Source organism: Micropterus dolomieu, linkage group LG05 (assembly GCF_021292245.1).
Source record: "Micropterus dolomieu isolate WLL.071019.BEF.003 ecotype Adirondacks linkage group LG05, ASM2129224v1, whole genome shotgun sequence".
Classification (NCBI taxonomy): Eukaryota; Metazoa; Chordata; class Actinopteri; order Centrarchiformes; family Centrarchidae; genus Micropterus; species Micropterus dolomieu.
The window spans coordinates 17,973,411-17,995,433 of NC_060154.1; the positions used below are offsets into that span (position 1 = coordinate 17,973,411).

Below are 22,023 nucleotides of genomic sequence, written 5' to 3' on the forward strand. Positions count from 1 at the left end.
ATGTTGAGATTAATGAAGGGTTGGTTTCCTTTAGGGGGTTAAAGGTAAAGATGGCCCAGCAGGGCTACCAGGAAGTGAAGGCTTAAAGGTATCTGTTAATTCAACGCTTCATGGTTGTCAATTAATATATATATATATATGTATGTCAGTCTGTGTTGTAAGCTGTAATGTGTGGAGATATGTGTTCACTTGGTTACACTCTCATGGTATACATTTTGCAGTTTAATGTTGTGTTCTCCTTGTTATATTTTTTGTGAAGGGGAAGAGAGGTGAGGAGGGACCAAGGGGGGCACAAGGCCGCCCAGTGTGTGAATTATTTTCTGTTATTATGTTCAATTCTGCAGTTCATTTTGCACCAGTGCTGCTTTATGTCATAATGTCACTATGACTAACATCATGTCTTGCTGTCTTTCAGGGTGAGATGGGTATGCCTGGACCACAGGGATACAGAGGACCTCTTGTAAGATGATTAATTCTTTCCAAACAAATACATCCATCCGTTAATCCAGTCCTTAACTTCTTCCTTCATGACAATTGTGAATGATATTTAAAAAAAATATACATACATTTGTCTTGATACACAAAAGTTATTTATGTTGTTTTCCTGAATATATATTCTTTTCCTGCCAGGGTGTCCAGGGTAACATTGGACCATGGGGTGAGGTTGGGCCTCGTGGCCCTCCAGGTGACCAGGGGTCACAAGGTCCAATTGGCCCCATTGGAGTTGCAGGTTACCCAGTAAGTTTATTTTTATTCTATTAGTAAGTGTTTTAGAGGTACAAACTTCAGGTCCTGAACGCTGAGGAATTTTGTTTTTGACCAATTACATGTTGTTGCTCCAAGTCAGTACTGCTGCACTACACTGTAGCCTAAATTCATGCATGAACTCGCTAGAGAGAAATGAAAACTAGTTCAACAGTAATGCAACACCGTCTGCCTGTGGAGTTGAACACTAATAGTACAGTTGATTGTGCAGTATTTTGCATATGATAAAGGTTACATATGATTATTTGTAAATACAAATTAACATACATTTTAAGCTACACAAAACTTACTGTACCAAGTTCACTAAGATGAGTTTATTGTGCACAAGCATCCTGTCTTCCTTCAGGGCACTGAGTAGGTTGTAAGTCTGGAATGTTCAGTGCATCAATCTTTTTTTTTGTTCAATCGTTGCTTGTTCTCTCCCTTTCATTTAGGGTAAAGATGGACCTCAAGGACCAACTGGATTAGGTGGTGTCAAAGGAGATAAGGTAAATCTTTTCTTTTACTGATCTGCATTGAACATGCTTCAGGTATCTGTAATTTGTTGTTTAAATGCGCCACAAAATGCTGTATACAAGAGTAGTGTAGTGATGGAGTGGTCTGTGCAAGACATGTCTCTACATGTGTTCTTTTCAGGGATCCACAGGAGCTTTGGGGCAGGAGGGACTTGCTGGTCTCGATGGTGAGGAGGTAGATTGATTAGAATGTGTTTGTCACAGATCTGATTTCTATCTTTTTTTATTTAACTGAATGCAAAGGCTCTAAAATGTCAGATTTTCTAAAAACACAGGATTAGAGGCCTACGAAAGCTATCGATTTGACTGTGTGAAAAGTCAGCTGTATGTATACTTGATCATGTGTACAAGTAACCCAGTGCTTTTGTGTTTTAGGGTCCAGTTGGACTGAGGGGACCTGAGGGGCCAACTGGACAAAGAGGCATATCAGTGAGTAAATGTCAATATGTATATGTTTCATTTTATTTTTTTAAACAGTGGATAAAATGTCTTACACGGTCTTCATAGCCCTGCATGTAGATGGAACATAAATGTGTCAATCAAACTTGAAAACCATTTGTTTTACTCATATTTCAGGGTGACAAGGGGAACACTGGGCCTCCTGGACAGAAAGGACCAAAGGGAGGTGAAGGAAACAGAGGCAACCAAGGGCCACAGGGAGCAAAGGGGCCACAAGGTAAACAGGTAAGTAGGAGTTATTTCTAAAGTAAAGGGTTACTAGAATATTATAACCCCTCTCAATTTCATACAGTGTGAGATTAATGATGCAAGGCAATGCCATTTGCATTCTTACAACTTCCAGACTGTTAATAAATGTGTCTTCAAATCAGACAGAACAAGACGGAGTGTCCCCTCTGCTCTGTCTTCACCATCAATCCTATTTTGCAGGGATACAGGGGTGCACCAGGTGACAGAGGAGCACTTGGAGTCCCAGGGCTCAAAGTGAGTAATTTTAGTTGGTCAAAAGTAATGTTGGACTTGACCTGAGAATTGATGTTGTGGTCAAAGCCTCCTAAATGAATGGTGAAAGTTTGGTTTAGAGTTTGGCTCTGCAATTTATGATGATAATAACGATGCTTTCACAGGGTGAACCAGGCACCAAAGGTTCTTCAGGCATGCCTGGACAGTTTGGACCAGGGGGCAACACTGGGGTAGCAGGGACCAAAGGCCAGAAGGGGCTCCAGGGACACACTGTTAGTAGTAGTAGTCACACAGTTGGATTTTCAGTTATGTCAAAAATGCTGTATGATGATGACTAATACCAATCATGATGAGCTTCATGTTCTGCAACTTGCCTTTTTTGTGTCATGGTTACTAAAATATATATTTTTTATTCTTTTTTTATTTGTGATTCAGAGAATTGCAGTATTATTGTTTCAATATGACATGAGATTTAAATGTACGTTTCATGCCTCCTCAATACAGGGTCCCCCTGGCAGTATAGGTCCCACCGGACAAATTGGACCATCAGCACCAGTATGTGTTTAATGTGGCAATAACATGTGTACCACACACTATTCAATATATATTCAGTATAACTCCACACAAAATGTTTATTATAAAATCAAAAATAAAATAGAATAGCTGTGTTGACTTTTATGAGCTAAAAGTTTCAACCTAGTCACATCCAGGCCACCCTGATCTGTAGTTGAACATTTTAGTACAAGTGTGGCGTGCGCCATGTTGAAAATTAAACCACTAGATGGCAGCAAAAGCAGTTTCTCAGTTTGTGTGTAGTTATGCTTCAATTTAAGATTTTCTACAATAAGATTGCACAGACTGTGCATAAAACAGCTTTTCATTAATTGGTGGGTGAAGCCCATCAAGGTTGCCATACAAAACAAATATGACTTAACTTAATGCATGATCCTGTTTATTGTTTGATTAATGTTTCATATTTTTAACAATTTCTTCACATAATTGGTTATAAAACATGTATTAATGTGTTTTTTCAGGGTCTGCCAGGCGAGAGAGGTGTGGAGGGCAAAAGTGGAATCCCTGGACCAAAGGTGTAATGTACCATTTATTCATTCTGATGGCTGTGAAATGCTCAAAGTGTGACCTGTCCAGCTGTAGTGGTTCTCATAATAAATGTAATGCTGTCTCTGTTGTGTGTTTGTGCGACTTAGGGTAGTCATGGTGAGAATGGCAAGCTCGGTCTTCCAGGCATCAAAGGAGACACGGTGGGCTTTCATTATGTGTTGCACCTTGTGGGTAGTGTTGAAGAATTATTGTGAGCCAGCTGTCAGGTGTGAGAAAGAAGATTTTTGGAGACTGATTTTTGAAGTGAAGTATGAAGTTTTGCACAGCAGTGTTTAATGAGACTTGGCCAAGGAGAAAGAGTATCAGCATTCAACATGTGAACACAAGCAATGCCAACACCAAATCTGAAGGATAACATCTTTTGGTCCCTTTTATGTTTCTGTCTTCCCCCTAGTGCCTGTAGGTTTTCCCTTTAGGTCATTTTAGCTGGCCTTAACCTAAAACAACAACTCTATCTGATGTTTAGACTTCAGTGCTACATCATATTGGAATCTCCTAAAGTCCGTAAGTTGTACTCTAATCTGTGGAGCCAGTGAGTTCTTGTAACATTCTAGTAGGACTCAACCTTGTATGATTACCAGAGAACACCGCTATCTGCTAGCCTGACGCATGAACTACTATCTCTACCTAATCAGTCTATTGTTGTCTTCCTGACAAGGACAAGTATATGTGAGAAATACCTAGAGCTAGAAGTTCAGAAAACACTTATGGGATCAGTTAAATTACTCTAAGCTAGACCTGTCTTACCTTGTTACATCAACAAAGCCCCTTAAGAAGTATTCTCAACAGGTAGTGCTGAACGACCACAGGACCTGAGTCGCCATTTTAGTGGGAATGGTAAAATGTTGAAATTCATTTTCATTGCAAAAAATATATAAAAGTTATGATTTTTTAACTTTTCCTGGGGTCTGTACTAAACAAGCAGGTTTCCTCACGTCTGGAGAGTATGATTTGTAGGCCGGGGCATTTACCGAAAAATTGCAACTCTTGCGATTTGGACATTGAACTTGGCCACAGTGCGATTTCGATAATGCTTTGATTAATTGTTCAACCCTGCCTGTGGCCATCATTAATGTGATGTAACCGTCTGTAATCTCCAGGGCATTAGAGGTCAAAAGGGTGCAAAAGGAGAACCTGGAACAAGAGGCACAATGGTAAGAGCATATTTGAGCTCACAAGGATCAGGTTTGCAATGCTCAACCTTTGTAATTAGACCATGCAGTGTTATTGAGTGTTCTGGTGTTTTATCAGTTTCAGAAATCTGAATCTTCAGTAAATGGAGGTCATATTATAGTATCATTTATGTGTGTGACTGTATTTTTAAGGGGACTTTGGGGAAGATAGGGTTCATTGGCACTGCAGGTGCTAAAGGTCAACGTGGACCTGCTGGTCCTCCCGGTCTTCCAGGAACTAAAGGAATACACGGGCCAAAGGTAAGAGGAAGCCAGTGCTCAGCTCAGATGAAAATCTGAAACAGAAAAAATAAAACAGTTGTCATAATGGAGATGTCTTTATAAAGGGGAAAAGAGCCCAGCCTGGAAGGAAAGGCGATAAAGGAGCTACTGGAAAAACTGTGAGTTTTATTTTAATCTGAAATAAAAAAAATTCATCAGATATGGTTGTCTGATCCAGAAAACCCAAGACAAATGTGTGGTCTTTGATTTAATCTCTACCTCTCTGTGTTTTTTTGAGTTAATCTCTGCCTCTCTGTTTTCTTTGAGTTAATATCTACGTCTTTGTGGTCTGTGAGTTAATCTTTACATTTACATTTATTCATTTAGCTGACACTTTTAGCCAAAGCGATTTACAATAGCTGTTTATGTCAGTCACGGTCACACCAAAGGCATGCGTCTTATCACACACACAATGTATATCACACTTTTTACTTATGTAATGCACTTCACATCACTTAATGCAAACAATCCTGATCACTGTCTTTGATTCCTGATGAAATTTAATTAGAATTAAAGGTAGGATTAAATCACCCAATCCAAATTTATCTCTGGGCCTCATAGTCTTAGTCTGTGCTCATCTAATAACGTCTGTTTTGTAGGGAGCTGAAGGCCCGCAGGGTAGACCTGGAGCTGCTGGACGACCTGGAAAACCAGCAAGTATCCCTTTTAACAGATAAAATACGTACAGGACTCTTCATTTCAAGTATAAAAATTAAAATAACATGTAACCCAGAAAGTTTAGCAACTTAAACTGTTGTTGTAGTTGTATTTTAACAGTGAGGCATGCCTTGACGATTGGTTTCTTGTCTTGTGATCGTTTTCTCAGGGCCTTAGCGGTTTGGATGGTTTACTAGGGGTTGAGGGTAATGAAGGTGATCCGGTAAGAAAAAGGTACCATACTGCAATTTAGTCTGTTTTTCAACCTTTGTATTAAATTCAGTTCTTCACCTGCTCATCCCAAAGGGTGATAAGGGTTTTAGAGGAGCTCCTGGAACAACTGGCAGGCCTGGCAAAATGGTAAGCTGCAATACAGACATGGATGGATAATATGGAGTCCTGCTCCATAAAACCATGGGAATCTTCCCCCATTCATAAATATCTGTTTTAGTTTGGCCTTCAGATGAATTTTGTGATATTAAAATTCTCTAGGGAAAACTTGGACCACCTGGGATCATGGGAAACACTGGGGCACCAGGCTTTAAGGTACAATATCATGTCATTTATTTTAATTTAAGATAATACTGATAATTATATGAACAGTATGTTCAGTGTGAGCATTGTATAAAATTATCACTTTTCATTTATGTAATTCACATGATGTCCTGTTTGTCTCTCAGGGTAAAGCTGGACACAAAGGAAAGCAAGGGCCCCCTGGACCAATGGGGCCAAAGGTATACAAGTTAATAAAAGATCACTAATAAACTTAACATAATACCTTTATAATATTATCGCTGGTCCTTTATACAGGGTATTCCAGGACTGAGAGGAGAGAAGGGAGAGTCTGGAACTACTGGTCCGAAGGTAAAAGCCTGACAAAGTGCAGTACCTCACCCCACCTGGATGAGACCAAATATGTTTTTTTAACATTTAGAATATGTTTTTTTTATATTTACAGGAGTATATACCTGTTTTATATAATACTTTTTGTAAGACATATGGCTTTTTTTGTAGTTTCTCATATTGCTTTAATGGATATTTTGTCTTATCATGTTTCTGTACTGTGTATGTTCTACTCATCATCTGCTGATACTGAAGCTGTCATTTGAATGTACTTTAGAAGTCGTTAAATATTATTTAGTCTTTTAGAAGTAGTCAGTTGCATAACTTCAAGATTTTATAATAAGCCCTGACAAACGTGCAGAAATCAGACGTAAATTACTATCGTTCATCGTACTATCATTATCTGAGAATCATGTAACTGTCCTTCTTATCTTCACCGACAGGGTCTCCCAGGTGACACAGGAATACTGGGACCAATCGGGCCACCTGGGCTAAAGGTTGGATAAAAAAATATGAAATAATTTTAAAATGCAAAAAAATACATCATTTCAGTTCGTCTATATTTCTAACTTTTATCTTAGGGGAATCCTGGTTTGCAGGGGCTCAAAGGTCAGATAGGTCAAAAAGGAAAGCTGGTAAGTTGTGTTTAACTTTTCTTTTTGCAGTGCTTTTTAACATGTAGCAAGTTATTAATCAGTTGACTGATTTTCACAGGGGGATAGCGGTCCTCGTGGTCCACATGGGCGAAAAGGTTTCCTTGGACTTCCTGTACGTTGCTTTGATATTCTACACTTTAAAATAGTTTACTGAAACATTTTGCTGACATTATTTCTGTTCTGTGTTTGTTACAGGGCCAGCTTGGAAAGAAGGTGAGAGGCTGTTTATTCCTCTTTCTTTTTTTTCTTTTTTCTCTTTTTTTGTTTGTTGATTTTTATTTGTGACATTGCAGCTTTACATGTCTTCCTGGACCTGATATGATTACAGATTAAGAGTGCTGTTTTAGTTCTGTTTTATCAAAAAAGTCAACATCCTGAAATCACAGTTATAGTTTTCACTTTATGTTTGTAAAGGAAGCATTTTGGTGCACAGCTGATTTTAGTTGCATTACTTTTAGTTGCCTCTATCTTTACCTTGATTGCAGATAGTGAGATTTGTTTTTACGCTTTAGTTGTCTTCAGACAGAGCCTGACTATGTTGGGTTTTTACAGGGAATGAAAGGTGTCCAAGGCGGGAAAGGACCAAAGGGAGCAAAGGGAAAACCTGGACCTCCAGTAAGACATTTTGCTCACACAATACAAGTGAACAAATGTTTGACCTGATCCACAATCCTAACTGTAACAGACTTTTTTAACATGCATTTTAAGCTTGATTGCAGTGAATACTGTTTATTTGCCGAGAGGTTTGTACCATGCTCTCAAAGCGAAGTCATTTGTTCTGCAGGGAAAGCCAGGTGCACCAGGCAAGCACAGGCCTACACAAAGACGGAGATCAGAACCTGAGCCGAAATCAGGTCAAAGAAATGAGCACAGACCCCAAACAAGACCCTATACAAGACTGAAATTAAAAAATGTACCAAAATCCAGACAGACAACCAGCCCTCTGAGGCAAAGGGAAGAGCAACAAAAAGTAAGTTCTTCTTATATACACTTTTTTACACAATGTCCTCATTTGTTTTGTATTAATTTATGATTTGTATTCAAGGAGGTGTTTTAGGATTGATAGTTGGCTGAATGTTTGGTTGTCTGATTGAATGATGGATTGCTCTGTAGCAGCCCAGGTTGCTGTCCAGGAGATGGTCTGAAGGAGATGAGGCTGAGGAATCCTTCAGCTGGCCCCAGGGAACCAAAGGCGACCCTGCCACCACCTGCTACGAGCTGGGACTCATTCACCCACATCTGAATGACGGTGAGGGACTGAATAGGCTCATCACTATGACGTGATGTAAATCTGTTTCTGACGACACACTGTATACCAAATGAGTCTAAACGATCAGGCACTCAAGTCGATTATCTTTCAGGTTATTTTTACATGGACCCCAACCAAGGCTGCCCCTACGATGCTGTGAAGGTATTCTGTAACTTCACAGCAGGAGGAACAACCTGCATCGACCCTTTACAGTCACAGGTACACTCATTTTCACCTACAAGGGTTTACATTAGCAGGCAAAGTGCTGTCTGAGGAATGGGTTCACTTTCTTGTGGAAGTCCACAACATAGTTAAAAGAACATAGAAAACATTCAGTCTCTTGTTTTGCAACAACAACATGATTTGATCCCATGGTTTTACATTACAACATATCTATATACTGTACATACCCTATAACATTGCTGGTCAGTTGAGATCACCTCATTTTCCTACATCATTTTTTTTTTTTATCTCCTAAAGAGACCAGTGTTTGCATGTGTAGGAAGCAGCACACATAAAGCTATTTTACCCAACCCCTAGCTCCAGGGGAAGATTAATACTTTTTTGATTAATGTAAATACACAAACAAGGTGGTGCCAGGAGTGTCTTTAAAAATATCAGTGATATTCTATTCTTTAGATTAAATTAGGTTGGGAACCAGAAAAGAAGAAATCGAAAATGTCTGTCCAGTGGTTTAGTCAGCAACATGGAGGAAACAAGGTAAGATTTTAACACATTTGGAGATTGATTCAGAATACTTTCCTCACATTTAAATTGAATGATTTCTGTTTCTGATAGTTTGAGTACGCTGGTGTGGACGTCGTCCAGCTGAGGTTTCTGCGGTTACACAGCCACACATCTTTCCAGCACATGACTGTCAGCTGTATAGCAAACAGCTCCAGTACTGCTGACACAACTAATTCAGCCAATAAGATTGTTCACTTCCTTGGAGATTCTGGCAAAGAAATAATTTCACACCTCACCACAGTGTCCAGGAAAGGCAGTGAGGTAAGACCAAAATATTTGTTTCTTTCTCTAAATGTAAATAATTGTAATGCAAATTTTAGTGCTACAGAACACACTGGTGTTGCATTAGTGTCATATCATAGAGTTCTTTTGGGACCAAAGAAAATACAAGTCACAAATTCAGTCAAGTAGTATAACTATGAATAAATCAAACACTGTCTGTCAGGAATAATTCCAGTTCCCAGATGCAGATGAGGAGACGGTGCAGCACTTTAAACATTTATTTGTTTATTCTCAACAGTAGAGTGAGAGAACTAAAGGCAGAGTGAGGGCACGGGTTCTTCCCTTCTGAGTTGCAGGCAGGGTGAGGTCTGGGGCTGGTGTGGGTGGCTGGAGAGTGGCAGGAAGAGACTGGCTCCCTGTGGGTTCAGGACTGGCAGGCTGAACAAGTTGAAAAGGCTATCTGGAGACAGGAAGACAAGAATCAGTTCAGGCGACAAGTTGCAGGCAAACACAGGCAACGGCGCTAGATGTTAAGGCTTAACCTACAGTTCACAGTTTAACAATCTGGCAGGGAATCGATGTCTGGCCTCTCCTTAAGAAGCAGTAGGGATGGCTGATCAGGCACAGGTGTGTGATTGCCAAACCAGACAGCCAGACACACCCAGGACTCCATAACTGGAGAGAAGGGAGGAAAGGAGAGACAAACAGACCAAACGAAAACACACCACACATGCTTTACTCGCCTCACTCAGTCTCAAAATTAGGCGTCAGATGCAGAAGTCATGACACTGCCTTCCGGCATTGGCTCTGAATGTTCCCAAGTAAATTACCAATGTAATTTAGATATGGGAACAAACGAGATTTAATTAATCAAAAGAAGCATTTTCATTGTTTTTAGACATTTTAGACTACAATAAAAGAATTAGAAAGAACAAAGTAAACACATGTCTCCTGTCTGATCATTTTACAGGTAGAGGTGGTTGTGATGGTTCGGGGGAGCATGGACCTACATCGTGGTGATATGGAGTTACTTCCTGTCAGAGATTTGGGTGTAGAGATGAGGTCACTATCTCCCCCTGTCACTGAGACAACTGTTGTTTTGGGACCCCTCTGCTTCTTGTGACCTATGAGTAGTGTGTGTGTGTGCGTGTGTGCGTGTGTGTGTGTGTGTGTGTGTGTGTGTGCCTGTGCAATATGAAATAGTGTAAATATCTGTTTTATATAGAAAGCAGGGATGTGTGGTGTCTAGATATTTTACATGAACCATTTTGTTAAGATTTATTTGCTCTGTACTGTATTTTGTGTATATTTATCGCATTGTCAGAATCTGAAAAAATTGTTAAATGGTTTCATATGAAGCTATTTTAGAAATTGTTGTTTTAGAAATTGTTATTACATGTTAATGTAGCGCCGAATGTTTAAATGAAATTGACATGAAATTGTAAGGGTTTATATCACAACTCATGTAGTCAGTGTCTCATCATCCTCTCAGGGGAATGATGTGCTGACCTATCAAAATAAAAGCATGAATTTGAACATGTGGAATGAAATCCAGCCATTTGCATCTGTTTTGTCTTTACTGAATCTGCCTGCACCATTCAGTAGATGCTGAACTGAAAATAGTTACAATTTAGAATTTAGGTTATAATGTAGATTTCTGCTTTTTATGTGAAACTTTAACAATATTTTTAATGTAATTACAGAATGTGTAGGTTGAGCTCTTACACCAGTCAAGTTTACCACTGATGATACAGGACATTCTGTCCTCTTAATATGTCTATGTCATGTCATGTTAGAAAACACAATCATCCAGAGTTTAATGCAGTTTTTCATATGTTGTGCTTGGATGAGTTTTTTCACACACATAGTAGGAAATGAAAAGCAAGTCTATGTAAGACTATTACTAGTACCGTACGATTGATTTGCGCCCTACAGTGTGACTTAATTTTCTTCTGTAGACAAGGGCCAGAACTGTACATTAGTATTTTTGTATTACAAGTGCAATTTGTTTGGAGACTGTAGCCACTTCCCAAGTGTGCAAGTTCAGGGATGTCTAGAAATCAAAATATTATTGGACGACAGTTCCCATACTAATGGGAACCATAGGAACATTTGAAACATTTCTTTTAGCTATTTTGATTGTGCACCACCATCAGAACATATCACAAAGTGGCCTTGTTGTGACAGAAAAGGCCTGTAACCAGGCAACTGAAATGGAGTCTCTTTCAACAGACTATACAGAATTGTCCAAATATGATATAATTGCCTTTTACTAAATGCATGTTGAGACCCCTAACCCACCTCCCTCACAAATTCCCTCATGATGCTTTTTTCCCATTTAATCATGCAGAACACTGGAAGCAAATATGTTGTTATGTGTGTCCTCAGTTGGAAAGGTTGCCATTATATTAGATAATGCTGTTCCTAATTTTCATAAATGTGTTTCCAATTAATTGTAATTACCACACTCAACTGTATTTACCACACTAAAATTTTAACACCAGTTCAATTTATGATTTATGACCCATCATGCTCTACTTAGAGGGCACAAGGTCGAAAACAATTGATAGTATATTTCAATTCAGTTTGCATAACATACCTTTACCTGTGTGGTGTTTATGATTATATTGTATAAAGCACATATGGTGTAAATATTGCATATGAGATGGACATATTAATTATATGTGTAATGATAAACAGTACCTACTAGATAGAAAATTCATTTCTGAGATTATAGATGTTTTCCTGTGTTTACTCATTTCTCACCTTACAAAGTTCAAGTTATACTAAGTTGAATGTTTTCTACTACATGTGTGGTGTTACTATTGTTACTATCCGAAAGGCTAAGATTTTTTTTATTTTCTCCTAGAGTTTTGATAAATACCGTCTTATATATAGGTGTGAAACAAAAGGTAGCCTATAAACAAAGCTGAATTACCAACTAGGCAAAGCAGGCAATTGCCACAAAGCCAACTACCCCCAGGGTTTGTTATTTTATTAATTGCAGCTTTTTGGGAGAATATGGGAATATGCTCTAGTAAAGTACAATATCAACTGACGTTGTATGATGTGTCCTGTCTTGAACAGGGTTCCTGCATCAAAATCTAAATCTTAATTCATTCAGTATTTCATGTAAAAGTGAAAAGTGTGCCTGCATGGTTCCTTTTCATAAACTCAGTTACTAAATACAACTATTTGTTTCTGTTCGTCAGTAAGCATTTATGCAATATAATACACATATTTAAGGGCGGCATGGTGATCCAGTGGACAGCCTTTCTGTGTGGAGTGCATGTTCTCCCCGTGTCTGCGTGGGTTCTCTCCTCCCTCCGTCCAAAGACATGCGGCCTTAGGTGTGAGTGTGACTGGTTGTTTGTCTATGTGTGGCCCTGCGATGGATTGGCGACCTGTCCAGGGTGTACCCCGCCTTTTGCCCGATGTCAGCTGGTTGTTTCTTTAATAAGTCGTGAAGTATAGGCCTACTGATGAGTTAAGAGTCTGCGGACAGAGATGGTCAACATTGAGCACCGGTGACGTAGAAAGGAGGAGAGACTTTCGACCAATCAGCGCCGGCTGCCCTGCTCATCGCCTCCTCTGGGGAAGGTGAGCAGCTGCAGCAGCTCGTGTTGTTGTGATTAAAGGAGTTACACATCAGACTTTGAACTCGGCAACGTCGGAGGTCGACTAAATAAGAAAGCACCCGCCAGTTGAAGCGAGTGGGTATCCAGGAATTCGGTAGGCATTTTTACATTTCCTTATTTGTCTGTCATCCTGGTCCGTAGCTAACGAGAGACGTCAACAAGTTGGCTAATTTGACTATGTTACCCAGATCATCCGCTTCAAGTGTACCCAGACAGAAGCACGACTAAGCCAGGTGGCTATTTAGCTCAAAGCTGTGTAGTTATCTTATGATTTATCCGCCGCCAGTCATACTGGCTCTTTAAAAAACAGCTGACGGTAGCTAACTGTCTGTCTGCTGCATGTCCGTGTCATGTGAGGGTGATTGTCAACTGGGTTTGCTTTGTTTGTCAGTATCCTTAGCGTTCTTGTAATGCTGCCATTGGTTTTTAAGTTTAAGTTACCTGTTTCTTTAGGATGATGGAGAGTGGGGACGACAGTGACCTCCGGTCTCGCTGCCGAGCCATTCATAAGTTGCCCACAGTCCCTGATTTAGATAGCTCTTTGGATGGGGAATGTAACCAGGGAGAACACCAGCAAGGCAGTGGAGACAACCACATTACCAGCAATGGTAAGGAAATCTCCTTCTTCAGCAGGGCCAAATAAGAGGATATTGACCTCTTATTCTAGTGGAATTTCAGCTGCATGTTGATTCAGCCTCTACCTTCTTTTTTATTTCAGTACATTTCCTGGATGTATTAGTCACTGAAACCATGTCATGGGATGCTGTGTCCCTCTTAAGCACTGTGATGTGACCTGTGGTACAGTTAGTGTGGCTAACCAGATAGAGAATGACAGGGTAGATACTGCTTATGGCAAAAAGTGACTCCCATTATGTTGTCCTCTCCATATAGTGACACAGACAAGAAGTGATGGTCAGTGAAGTGATCATGAGAAATGGTGGCTGTAGACCAGCGCTTCGACATGTCCTTGGACAACATGAACTCTCTGTATATTTTGAATAAAAATACTGACCACTCAAAAAATGTTTCTGAAAAAAATGGGAAAATACCTTAATAAAATCTAACTTATGTCTTTGTTAAAATGTCAAGTTCAGTCAGTTTTTCTTTGCTATATTATATGTTGACAATAATTGTTGACAAATGGGTGGAGTGCTGCTGCTGATTGTCTCTGTCTGTGTGATTGATCTAATTAACTGTTGAATCATCAGACAGCTGTTACTAACCTATAGTAACCTTAACCACGAGCAGTCACATTTGCTCAGCTTGGGTGACACTAGATTGTGCTTGCTACATGCTGTCATAGGTGTGTCTCCTTTTGGATTTTGCAACATTGGATCTAAAGACTGGTGTCATTTTACTTATGCTATATCCCAGACTGCATCCACAGCACCAAACTATTAGCACCCTGTCAATCATTTCAGCCATTGTCGAAAAATGTCAGTCTCGTAATAGAATGTCTTTTGTACTGGGTAGACAAGGTATCCTGGCAACTCTGTTGTCAATTTGGGTGTGTCCGAAATACTTAACTTACTTAAGATTACAAAACAGCATGTTGACAATTTGTATTTTATCATATGCTCAGACTTCTGTGCTCTCTTTCCAATTTTAGGAAAAATTGAAGTGGAACATGTGATCAGCAAAAAGCTACAACTGAAAAGGAAAGCAGAGGTTAGTAAGTCAGTCATTTGGAAAAAGAAAAGGCTCAACCTGCATGTTAGAACAGGCCACTTCGAACACCCTCCAAGTGGGAAAAACATTTTTAAATTGGAGCCATTCAATTGATATATGTTTATTTTGTCATCATGCTGATAATAAATTCAGCATTTACACAGAGAGGAGAAACAAACACACAGAGGTAGAGAGAGCCACTGTTACATGCAAACACTGAATCTACTGGGGGACGAAGATCCTACTAGATTGATTTCAGTCTGTCAATCCTCAATGAGCTATCAGCAAATCCAGTGTGTTCTCTCTTGAAGATGTTCTGACTGGAGAAAATATACATTATCTGTGAAGTTAAGCAGGTGGTGAGATGACTAAAAGAAAGAACAGGATCACAGTTGATGTGAAAAGAAATAAATAAATTGAAATCAAATGTATCATGTTTTCTATCTGTGGAACATGAGGAACATGAACATTTTTTTTAGTTCATGACACATTTTGTAATGTTCAAACAGTGACCTTACAGCGGTTTACAAAAGGTACTTGCAGACTTCCTGGTGGTTAAATGAGTATATTACACATTATGCAAGCCATGCATGCAGTCTATTGTCTGTCACACCCACAGTATGTTTTAAAATGATAGTGATGCGTAAATTACACAGTTAAAGTGTCATCATAATGCAAACACAGAGCTGCTGTTGGCAGGAAAGAACTCTTGGTGTTGACAGATGAGAGATATTCAGTTTCAAATTGACTCTCTACTACAAGGGCCTGTTTCCACAATGTGAAAATGTGTATTTCATCTAAATGCTTGATGTGCTAAAATTCCACCTCGAGGAAAATGTGCTCAACATTCACAATCGACCTGTTTAGCTAAAGCTCTTACACAGAGAGCAACTGATGATGACTGAGGTTTTCAGTGGGTTGCTGGATGTCAGTGTAACTGTAAACTATGAATCGTCTCACCTCTAACACCACTTTTTTGTTACACTCCTCTTTGCATATTCAGAAGGAACATCATTATTGCCACATAAATACAAAATATTCTATATTTGTACAAGTATTTGCAGAGTGTGAATGATAACTCTTCTTGCGTCTTTTGCTATTGCTCAGCACTTGAAGAGTGACCTGATGCATCAGTTTGACAGTCAGGTTAGTGACTTCATGGACAGTCTTATTGAGGAGTCGGCCAGCCTGGAGCCTGCACCTGTACCTGCTGTCTTCTCACCTCCGCTTACAGACAAGGAGAGGAGCAAACTCAGGTGCTGCCTGTCAACTTCTGTACCCTATCAAAGCAAATTGTGTTTTAAGTTGCACTAAATTCCAGATTAACACATAAGACAAACTTTCCCCATTTCTTTCTTGGTCATACACATAAGGAAGCCATCTATTTTCTAAGTCTGATTTCAGTTGCAAGGGGCTGAAGTGCACCACAACCCCATGTTCAAAATGGGACTAAAAGCATTCATGTCTTCTTCCAGGTGAAGCACCAAATAAAAAATTTCTAGCCAAAAAAAAAGAAATGACAGTAATATTACTTAACTAAAACACACTATATGTACATTGTGTTTAGAGAAATAAAAACTCAACTGTAAGAAAACATAAATGCTTTAAACATATAGTCTTATTTTGAACATGGGGTGGTGGTGCATTTCAGACTCTTGTTGCCAAAATGAGTGTTGCAACAACACATCCTGCCAAAACTTATTTACTTTTTTGTTGCAAGAATAGGTGTTTTTTGCGATTTGGCGCCCCCAATTTACTGAGTGCTATTCTCTTACAGTATGCACCGCTGTCGTAAAGAAGGACAGCTGTACATGTTTTTTATGATCTGAAGGTAGCGAGTTGACACTTTTGCTAACCCAGCTAAACATCAAGCAGGTGCAACAACACAAGACATAACAAACCAGCTAATATTACTAGTCCAACCGCAAGAAGGCCAGCTCAGCATTTGTCTTCCACCCCGTGACGTGGTGCCGTAAAGCATGCTACATGCTACATAGTTTAATACCAAGCGTCCAGAGTGGCCATGACAGAAATGCCAGTTTCCCCATTACAATTCAGTCTACCATCAAAAATATTTAGAAGCTATTATTTTAAGATAACAGGACTACATAATGTTGCCTTAAGTCGTAAACACATTAGCGAAAGCTATTTAGATCAGACATGAAAAATGGATCACCGCAATTTTCTTTTTCTCACTTGCCTCTCAGGACTTCAGTATTCACAAGCTTTTCGTCCTGTAAAAATAGATTTGCTGGTCGCTGATGTTACTCTGTTTTCCTTTAGGCTTTTTCTGCCTCCTCATGGCCTGGGCAAGCAGTTCGTCAGTCGCAGGTCCCTCCTAGAGTAAGTTGAAGCATTGATCTGGAAGGAATGCAAAGGTTGCTACCTGAAGTGTGCTGCAACATTTGTTTATTAAAGTGCAAGTCATTCTGGTTCTGCTGCTTGAAGGTTGTTTGTTGACATCAGTGTAGTCATATAGATTCTAATCACCCGCTGTCTGGTTTTCTACAGTGAGCTGTTTGAGGTGAACCACATCAGGACTATCTACCACATGTTTATTGCCCTGCTCATTCTCTTTATCCTCAGTACACTGGTGGTAGATTTCATTGATGAAGGCAGGTAATGTAGACGACTGCTATGTATAATTCCTTTATGATTTTTGCACCATAATGATTAAGTCTTTTAACTTCACAAATCACCATCTTGTTTTTGTTTAGCTTTTGTTGAAGTTATGAATTCCTTAAATTGCTTTCACTTTTGATCTAGGAAAGATCCTTCATGTTTCTCATCTCTAATTTATCTATTTTCCATCAGACTGGTGCTGGACTTTGACCTGCTGGTCTATGCATTTGGACAGTTCCCTTTGGTGGTGTGCACGTGGATCTGCATGTTCCTGTCTGCGTTGCTGGTTCCCTACACCCTGTTCCACCTGTGGTCACAGACTCAGCCTGGGTCTTATAGTCACCCCAGGTTGTACAGTTTGCTGTTTGGCTCTGTATTCCTGCTCTACCAAGCTCTGGGTCTGGGATTCCTGCCTACGTATGTGGTGGTGACCAACAGTTTACCACCTGCATCCTGCTTCATCATCATCCTGGAACAGGTAGATGACCAGTATCTCACTTTTAGTTTGTTCAGTGGGACCGCATCCACAGTCAGTGAGTTGTATTATGCCATATTTCTTGCCTCATGTAAAGCACTTTTAAATGCAATTTGAAATGTACTATAAACTTGCCTTCCCGTTCTCAAATTGACTCTGTGGAAAAAGTTGTAATAGCTGCTGTCTTTTTTTTTTTTCTTTTTTTTTTTATATTTGTCTAATTGCAGGTGCGTCTAATGATGAAAGCCCACTCCTTTGTCAGGGAGAATGTACCAAGAGTCCTGAACTGGGCTAAAGACAAGACCAGTATGTAACCTTTCAACTACAACATGTTTATGCCCCTTTTTCCCCCTGTGTATCCATGTACAATTCTTTTATTTGCCAATTCAAACAATTTCTCCCTTTCTCATAGCAACTCTGTTCCCTTTTTCTTATGTCCATATGTTGATAAGCAGTCTCTCCTGTCGTCTATAGGCCCCAGCCCAGTGGTCCCTCAGGTTTCTCAGTATCTCTACTTCCTGTTTGCGCCCACACTCATTTACAGAGACAAGTACCCCAGGTAAGCAGGCCCACTCGTTGTTGTTTTTCGCCGCTACAGTAGCTCATGTGTTTGGTAAAACCTTGTTTCTCACTGAATGCAGAAACCCAGTCATCAGATGGGGCTACGTTGCCACAAAGTTACTTCAGGTACTGACTTCTTTCACATTTTATGCAGACCTTACTTGCAAGCAACAGGTATTAGCCCGTTTTGTCTGACCATTTCAACCACTCCCACCCCACAGGTACTGGGCAGTCTGTTTTATGCCTATTACGTGTTTGTGCGGCTGTGCATCCCTCAGTTTCGCAGCATTAGTCTGCAGCTGTTTGACCTGAGAGCCATGGTGCTCTGTGTCTTTAACTCCATCTTGCCAGGTAAGATTGCCCACTTGTTTGTGGTGCGTCAACAAATAAAACAAATACCATTTTATACAGCTATTAGTCTCACTCAGTTAATGGATGCAGTAGTAAACAAAGAAAACCATTCCTGTCGTTTTTCATTTGCAGGAGTGTTGGTTCTCTTTCTGGCATTCTTTGCCTTCCTGCACTGTTGGCTTAATGCTTTTGCCGAGATGCTCCGCTTTGCTGACAGGATGTTTTACAAGGTATGTCTTCTACCTTTCACTTTATAACCTGTTATATTGAAAGATATCTGCCTGCCTAACTCTACTGTCAGCAACCACAAAATTTAAATGAAGTTCCTGTGTTGTACTTTATACTTAACTTAATGAATTTGTATTACAGGATTGGTGGAATTCAACCTCTTTTGCCAATTACTATCGCACTTGGAATGTGGTGGTCCATGACTGGCTGTACTACTATGTGTACAGGGATTTGCTGTGGGTGAGTGGTTTTGCTATTAGAGGTTTTTATTGAAAGATTACAACACCAGTGTGAAAAGCCATTAAACACATTTTCCAAGTTATTGCTAATGTAAAAAAACAAAACATGGATTAGATGTAATCTGCTCGCCACTGTTGTTTTGACGTGTTTGATCTCTCTGCTGTTGTCATTCTAGATATCTCAGAAGCGTTTCAGACCAGCAGCCATGCTGTTTGTGTTCACAGTGTCTGCAGTGGTCCACGAGTACATTCTTGCAATCTGCTTTGGCTTCTTTTATCCTGTGCTCTTCTGCCTCTTTATGTGCTTTGGAAGTAAGAAAAAAAGACCTCAGCTCTCCTCACTATTCTCACACCACTCTGCTTTTATTGCATATTAGCAATCAGTCACCCAGACATGCTTGAAATTTCAGTTAAACCTAATAAATATTATTATTCTGTTTGTGTTAAGCCATACACAACATTAAGTTATGTATCTCTTATTTTATGTTTTCATTATGCTTCCACCCTCGTCTTCATTTCTCGCCCTCTCACAGTGATGTTCAACTTCATTCTGCATGACCAAAGGAAAGGTCCCATCTGGAACATAATTATGTGGACATCCCTCTTCCTGGGTCAGGGAGTCATTATCTGTTTGTACTCCCAGGAGTGGTATGCCCAGCGCTACTGCCCCCTGAAAGAGGTAACACCTGCAGCATGCCTTTGTGCAGCCAAGTGAAATGTAGCACCGGAATACTGTTGTTTTTTTTTTGTTTTTTTTTTTAGATACAGTAATTCAGTTGAAATATAGTTTTTTACTTTTTCAACCTTAACCACAGACACAAATTAGCTTCATGTGATGTTTATTTATTTATTTTTTTCATTTCAGTCGTCGTTTCTTGAGCTACTGAAGCCTCGCTCCTGGAACTGTCAGAAGCCTGATGGCCAACTCTGATGATAGGCTGTGATTGACGTTTGGACTACTGCAGAGGACCATCACTGATCAGTATAAATTTGACCAGCCTTTGTCTTACTTTCATAACTTCTGGTCTTTCATGTTTGTTTTGTTTTATTTGATTGCACTAAGGCCGTGACTGAGTGTGTATGAATGTGTGGAAGAGATTCAATAAATATGTGCCAAAATGTTATTTACTCAAACAGCAAAGTCAAAGTGATGCCTTACTTACGTGTTTTTTATGTTTTTAAAAACAAACCCAACAAAATTACAGATTCACATAAAACCACATGTGAACGCTTTTATTATTATGTACTATTTATGCATTGCCATCACTTTTGCCTTGATCAGCTGTGAAACCACTCCTTGTGCTAATATTTTAGTGGCAATGATATGGCAGCTTAATACAAACATAATTCACATATGCAGTAATAGTTAATATTTAACAAAGTTTGCAATTATGACTGTATTATAAATAACATTCAGTATGTTATTTAGAACGACATAAAATGTTATTTATTTTCACTGCCAATAAGGTTATTTTGAAAAAGGGCCACTGTTTGGTGTTTTGTATAAATCTATGAGGAACAGTCGCCCCTGTATTATAACTTCAGTATTTGCAGTCAAAGCTGATATAGTTGGGGAATTATTTTATAGGACACTGTAATGTACAACTTTTACAGACTTGACACTTTACACTTGAACTCTAATCTGTTTTCCTAATGCCAAATATAATACTTTAACTATAACCTTTCTATTCATCTCCAGCAGTCAAACCACATGGATGTTGGGCACTCATTAAAAATCATGACACTGAACTCCATAAAACTAAATGAAGATTATTAATTACTGAAAGAAATAGAGATAACAAGTATGCTGTACGGAGTTAATATATTTTGTAACTGCTGAATGTGTTCTTCATGGTTTTAATATTTTCAGTTGAACTGCTTTGAACATACATTGTAGGAGAAAGTTTCTTGTGAACCTAAATGATGAACTAAATGTTTTATTTTGTTGATGACCAATGTTGAGCATTATGTGAAGGTGAAGTCATGACAGAATAACTACAACTGTAACTGTTGCAGCTGGCTGCTAGATAGATATGTTATAACATTGTAAGGATGACACTTGATTAGCAATATGGTTAGAGTACATTACATAAGACAGTGTTTTGTTGTTGAAATCATACAAGTATAGATTTTACAAAACACTAATTTCTATGCCAAACTAATGGAAAGAGGAATTTATGTCCTCAGTGTGCTTTTAGTTCTTTTGGTTTTGACATAACATCTTTACACATTTGTATTTTTTAAGGAAATCACAAGGTGAATGTTGCCAATTCTGACATATTTCAATGCAGAGAGACTGTATTTACACTTGTGAATAATGAGATGCACAATACAAAGTAAAAACCAGCAGCAGTGGAAAACAGCACGTCCAAAAACGTATGACCACAAGATGGCGCTGTATTAAAAGCTTTTACTTTGGATCATTCCTCTGCTCAGTTTGGCTGTGAATTTGAGAGCCTTTTGCCAATTTTGTATTAACAAACACAACTACCAGCAACTTGCACATATAATATCAGAAATATTTGAATGCCCTGTACTACTAAGTAAATCCACGACTATTTATAATAGTGAAAAGAACCAAGCTGTACAACTGCTGTTTATTTAGATGAGATATTTATTTTTGGGAGCAGAGCTTTGCTTTCTTACTTAGTCATGTTTGTGTCGATTGTGATCTTTTTTTCTGGCCTTGAATAGCGCATTGTGTCAGGTGATAATTTTATGAATCAGCATGTTGTTCTATTTTCGGATTTAGACAAAGGTCTGAAGACACATCGAAGTGAAATAACTATTAAGAATAAAAATTGAAGTATGCCAATCTTCGCCTCTTTCAATTAGCTTTATCTTTTATGAATGTTACGTACATAATAACATGTATATAATGCATGTTGTTTAAAGTGGTCAACGTGCGTATTAAATAGTACTTAAATAGTCTTTATTTTGAGTTGATGTACATGATCAGATAGAATACAGAGAAGTAGCCCACTGATCTCAGGGTCTGTATTAAATGAACAAATCACTAGAATTGTATTTATGTTTTGAACTTCAGAGTTATGTTAATATGTATTTCACAATTCTTCATCAGCTGTCTTG

At 39.0% G+C, this 22,023-nt stretch overlaps 3 protein-coding genes and 1 long non-coding RNA gene across 5 annotated transcripts in view; 3 read left to right on the forward strand and 1 right to left on the reverse strand.

Annotated features, from left to right (window-relative positions):
* The window catches only part of faf1 (Fas (TNFRSF6) associated factor 1), a 1,021,784-nt gene that overhangs the window by 784,663 nt on the left and 215,098 nt on the right, over positions 1 to 22,023 (forward strand). The gene's annotated exons all lie outside the window — the stretch shown is intronic.
* LOC123970655 (collagen alpha-2(XI) chain-like) lies at positions 424 to 10,387 on the forward strand. The gene is made up of 31 exons (XM_046048842.1): positions 424 to 460; positions 631 to 738; positions 1,200 to 1,253; positions 1,402 to 1,447; positions 1,656 to 1,709; positions 1,857 to 1,964; positions 2,169 to 2,222; positions 2,366 to 2,473; positions 2,706 to 2,756; positions 3,236 to 3,289; positions 3,410 to 3,463; positions 4,424 to 4,477; positions 4,649 to 4,756; positions 4,843 to 4,896; positions 5,377 to 5,430; positions 5,604 to 5,657; positions 5,741 to 5,794; positions 5,927 to 5,980; positions 6,115 to 6,168; positions 6,245 to 6,298; positions 6,721 to 6,774; positions 6,859 to 6,912; positions 6,992 to 7,045; positions 7,129 to 7,146; positions 7,486 to 7,548; positions 7,718 to 7,903; positions 8,047 to 8,182; positions 8,295 to 8,401; positions 8,822 to 8,902; positions 8,981 to 9,190; positions 10,122 to 10,387. The coding sequence occupies exons 4-31, from the start codon at positions 1,445 to 1,447 to the stop codon at positions 10,272 to 10,274; spliced, it is 2,142 nt and encodes a 713-aa protein (XP_045904798.1). The 5' UTR covers positions 424 to 460; positions 631 to 738; positions 1,200 to 1,253; positions 1,402 to 1,444; the 3' UTR covers positions 10,275 to 10,387.
* On the reverse strand, positions 9,416 to 13,359 carry LOC123970690. Its single transcript, XR_006825039.1, has 3 exons — positions 13,231 to 13,359; positions 9,698 to 9,826; positions 9,416 to 9,611 (listed from the first exon to the last, which is right to left on the reverse strand). It is a non-coding gene; the product is annotated as an uncharacterized LOC123970690 (long non-coding RNA).
* Positions 12,722 to 21,748, forward strand: soat1 (sterol O-acyltransferase 1). Of its 2 annotated transcripts, none has more exons than XM_046048857.1 (16): positions 12,722 to 12,883; positions 13,243 to 13,397; positions 14,399 to 14,457; positions 15,565 to 15,713; positions 16,741 to 16,800; positions 16,969 to 17,076; positions 17,272 to 17,557; positions 17,782 to 17,860; positions 18,029 to 18,113; positions 18,196 to 18,241; positions 18,337 to 18,466; positions 18,599 to 18,696; positions 18,836 to 18,934; positions 19,110 to 19,245; positions 19,467 to 19,612; positions 19,799 to 21,748. In XM_046048857.1, exons 2-16 carry the CDS (start codon positions 13,244 to 13,246, stop codon positions 19,862 to 19,864), a joined length of 1,701 nt encoding a protein of 566 aa, XP_045904813.1. In that variant the 5' UTR covers positions 12,722 to 12,883; position 13,243; the 3' UTR covers positions 19,865 to 21,748. The 2 variants fall into 2 exon arrangements, with proteins under 2 accessions (XP_045904813.1, XP_045904814.1); XM_046048858.1 differs by having other exon boundaries at positions 12,777 to 12,864.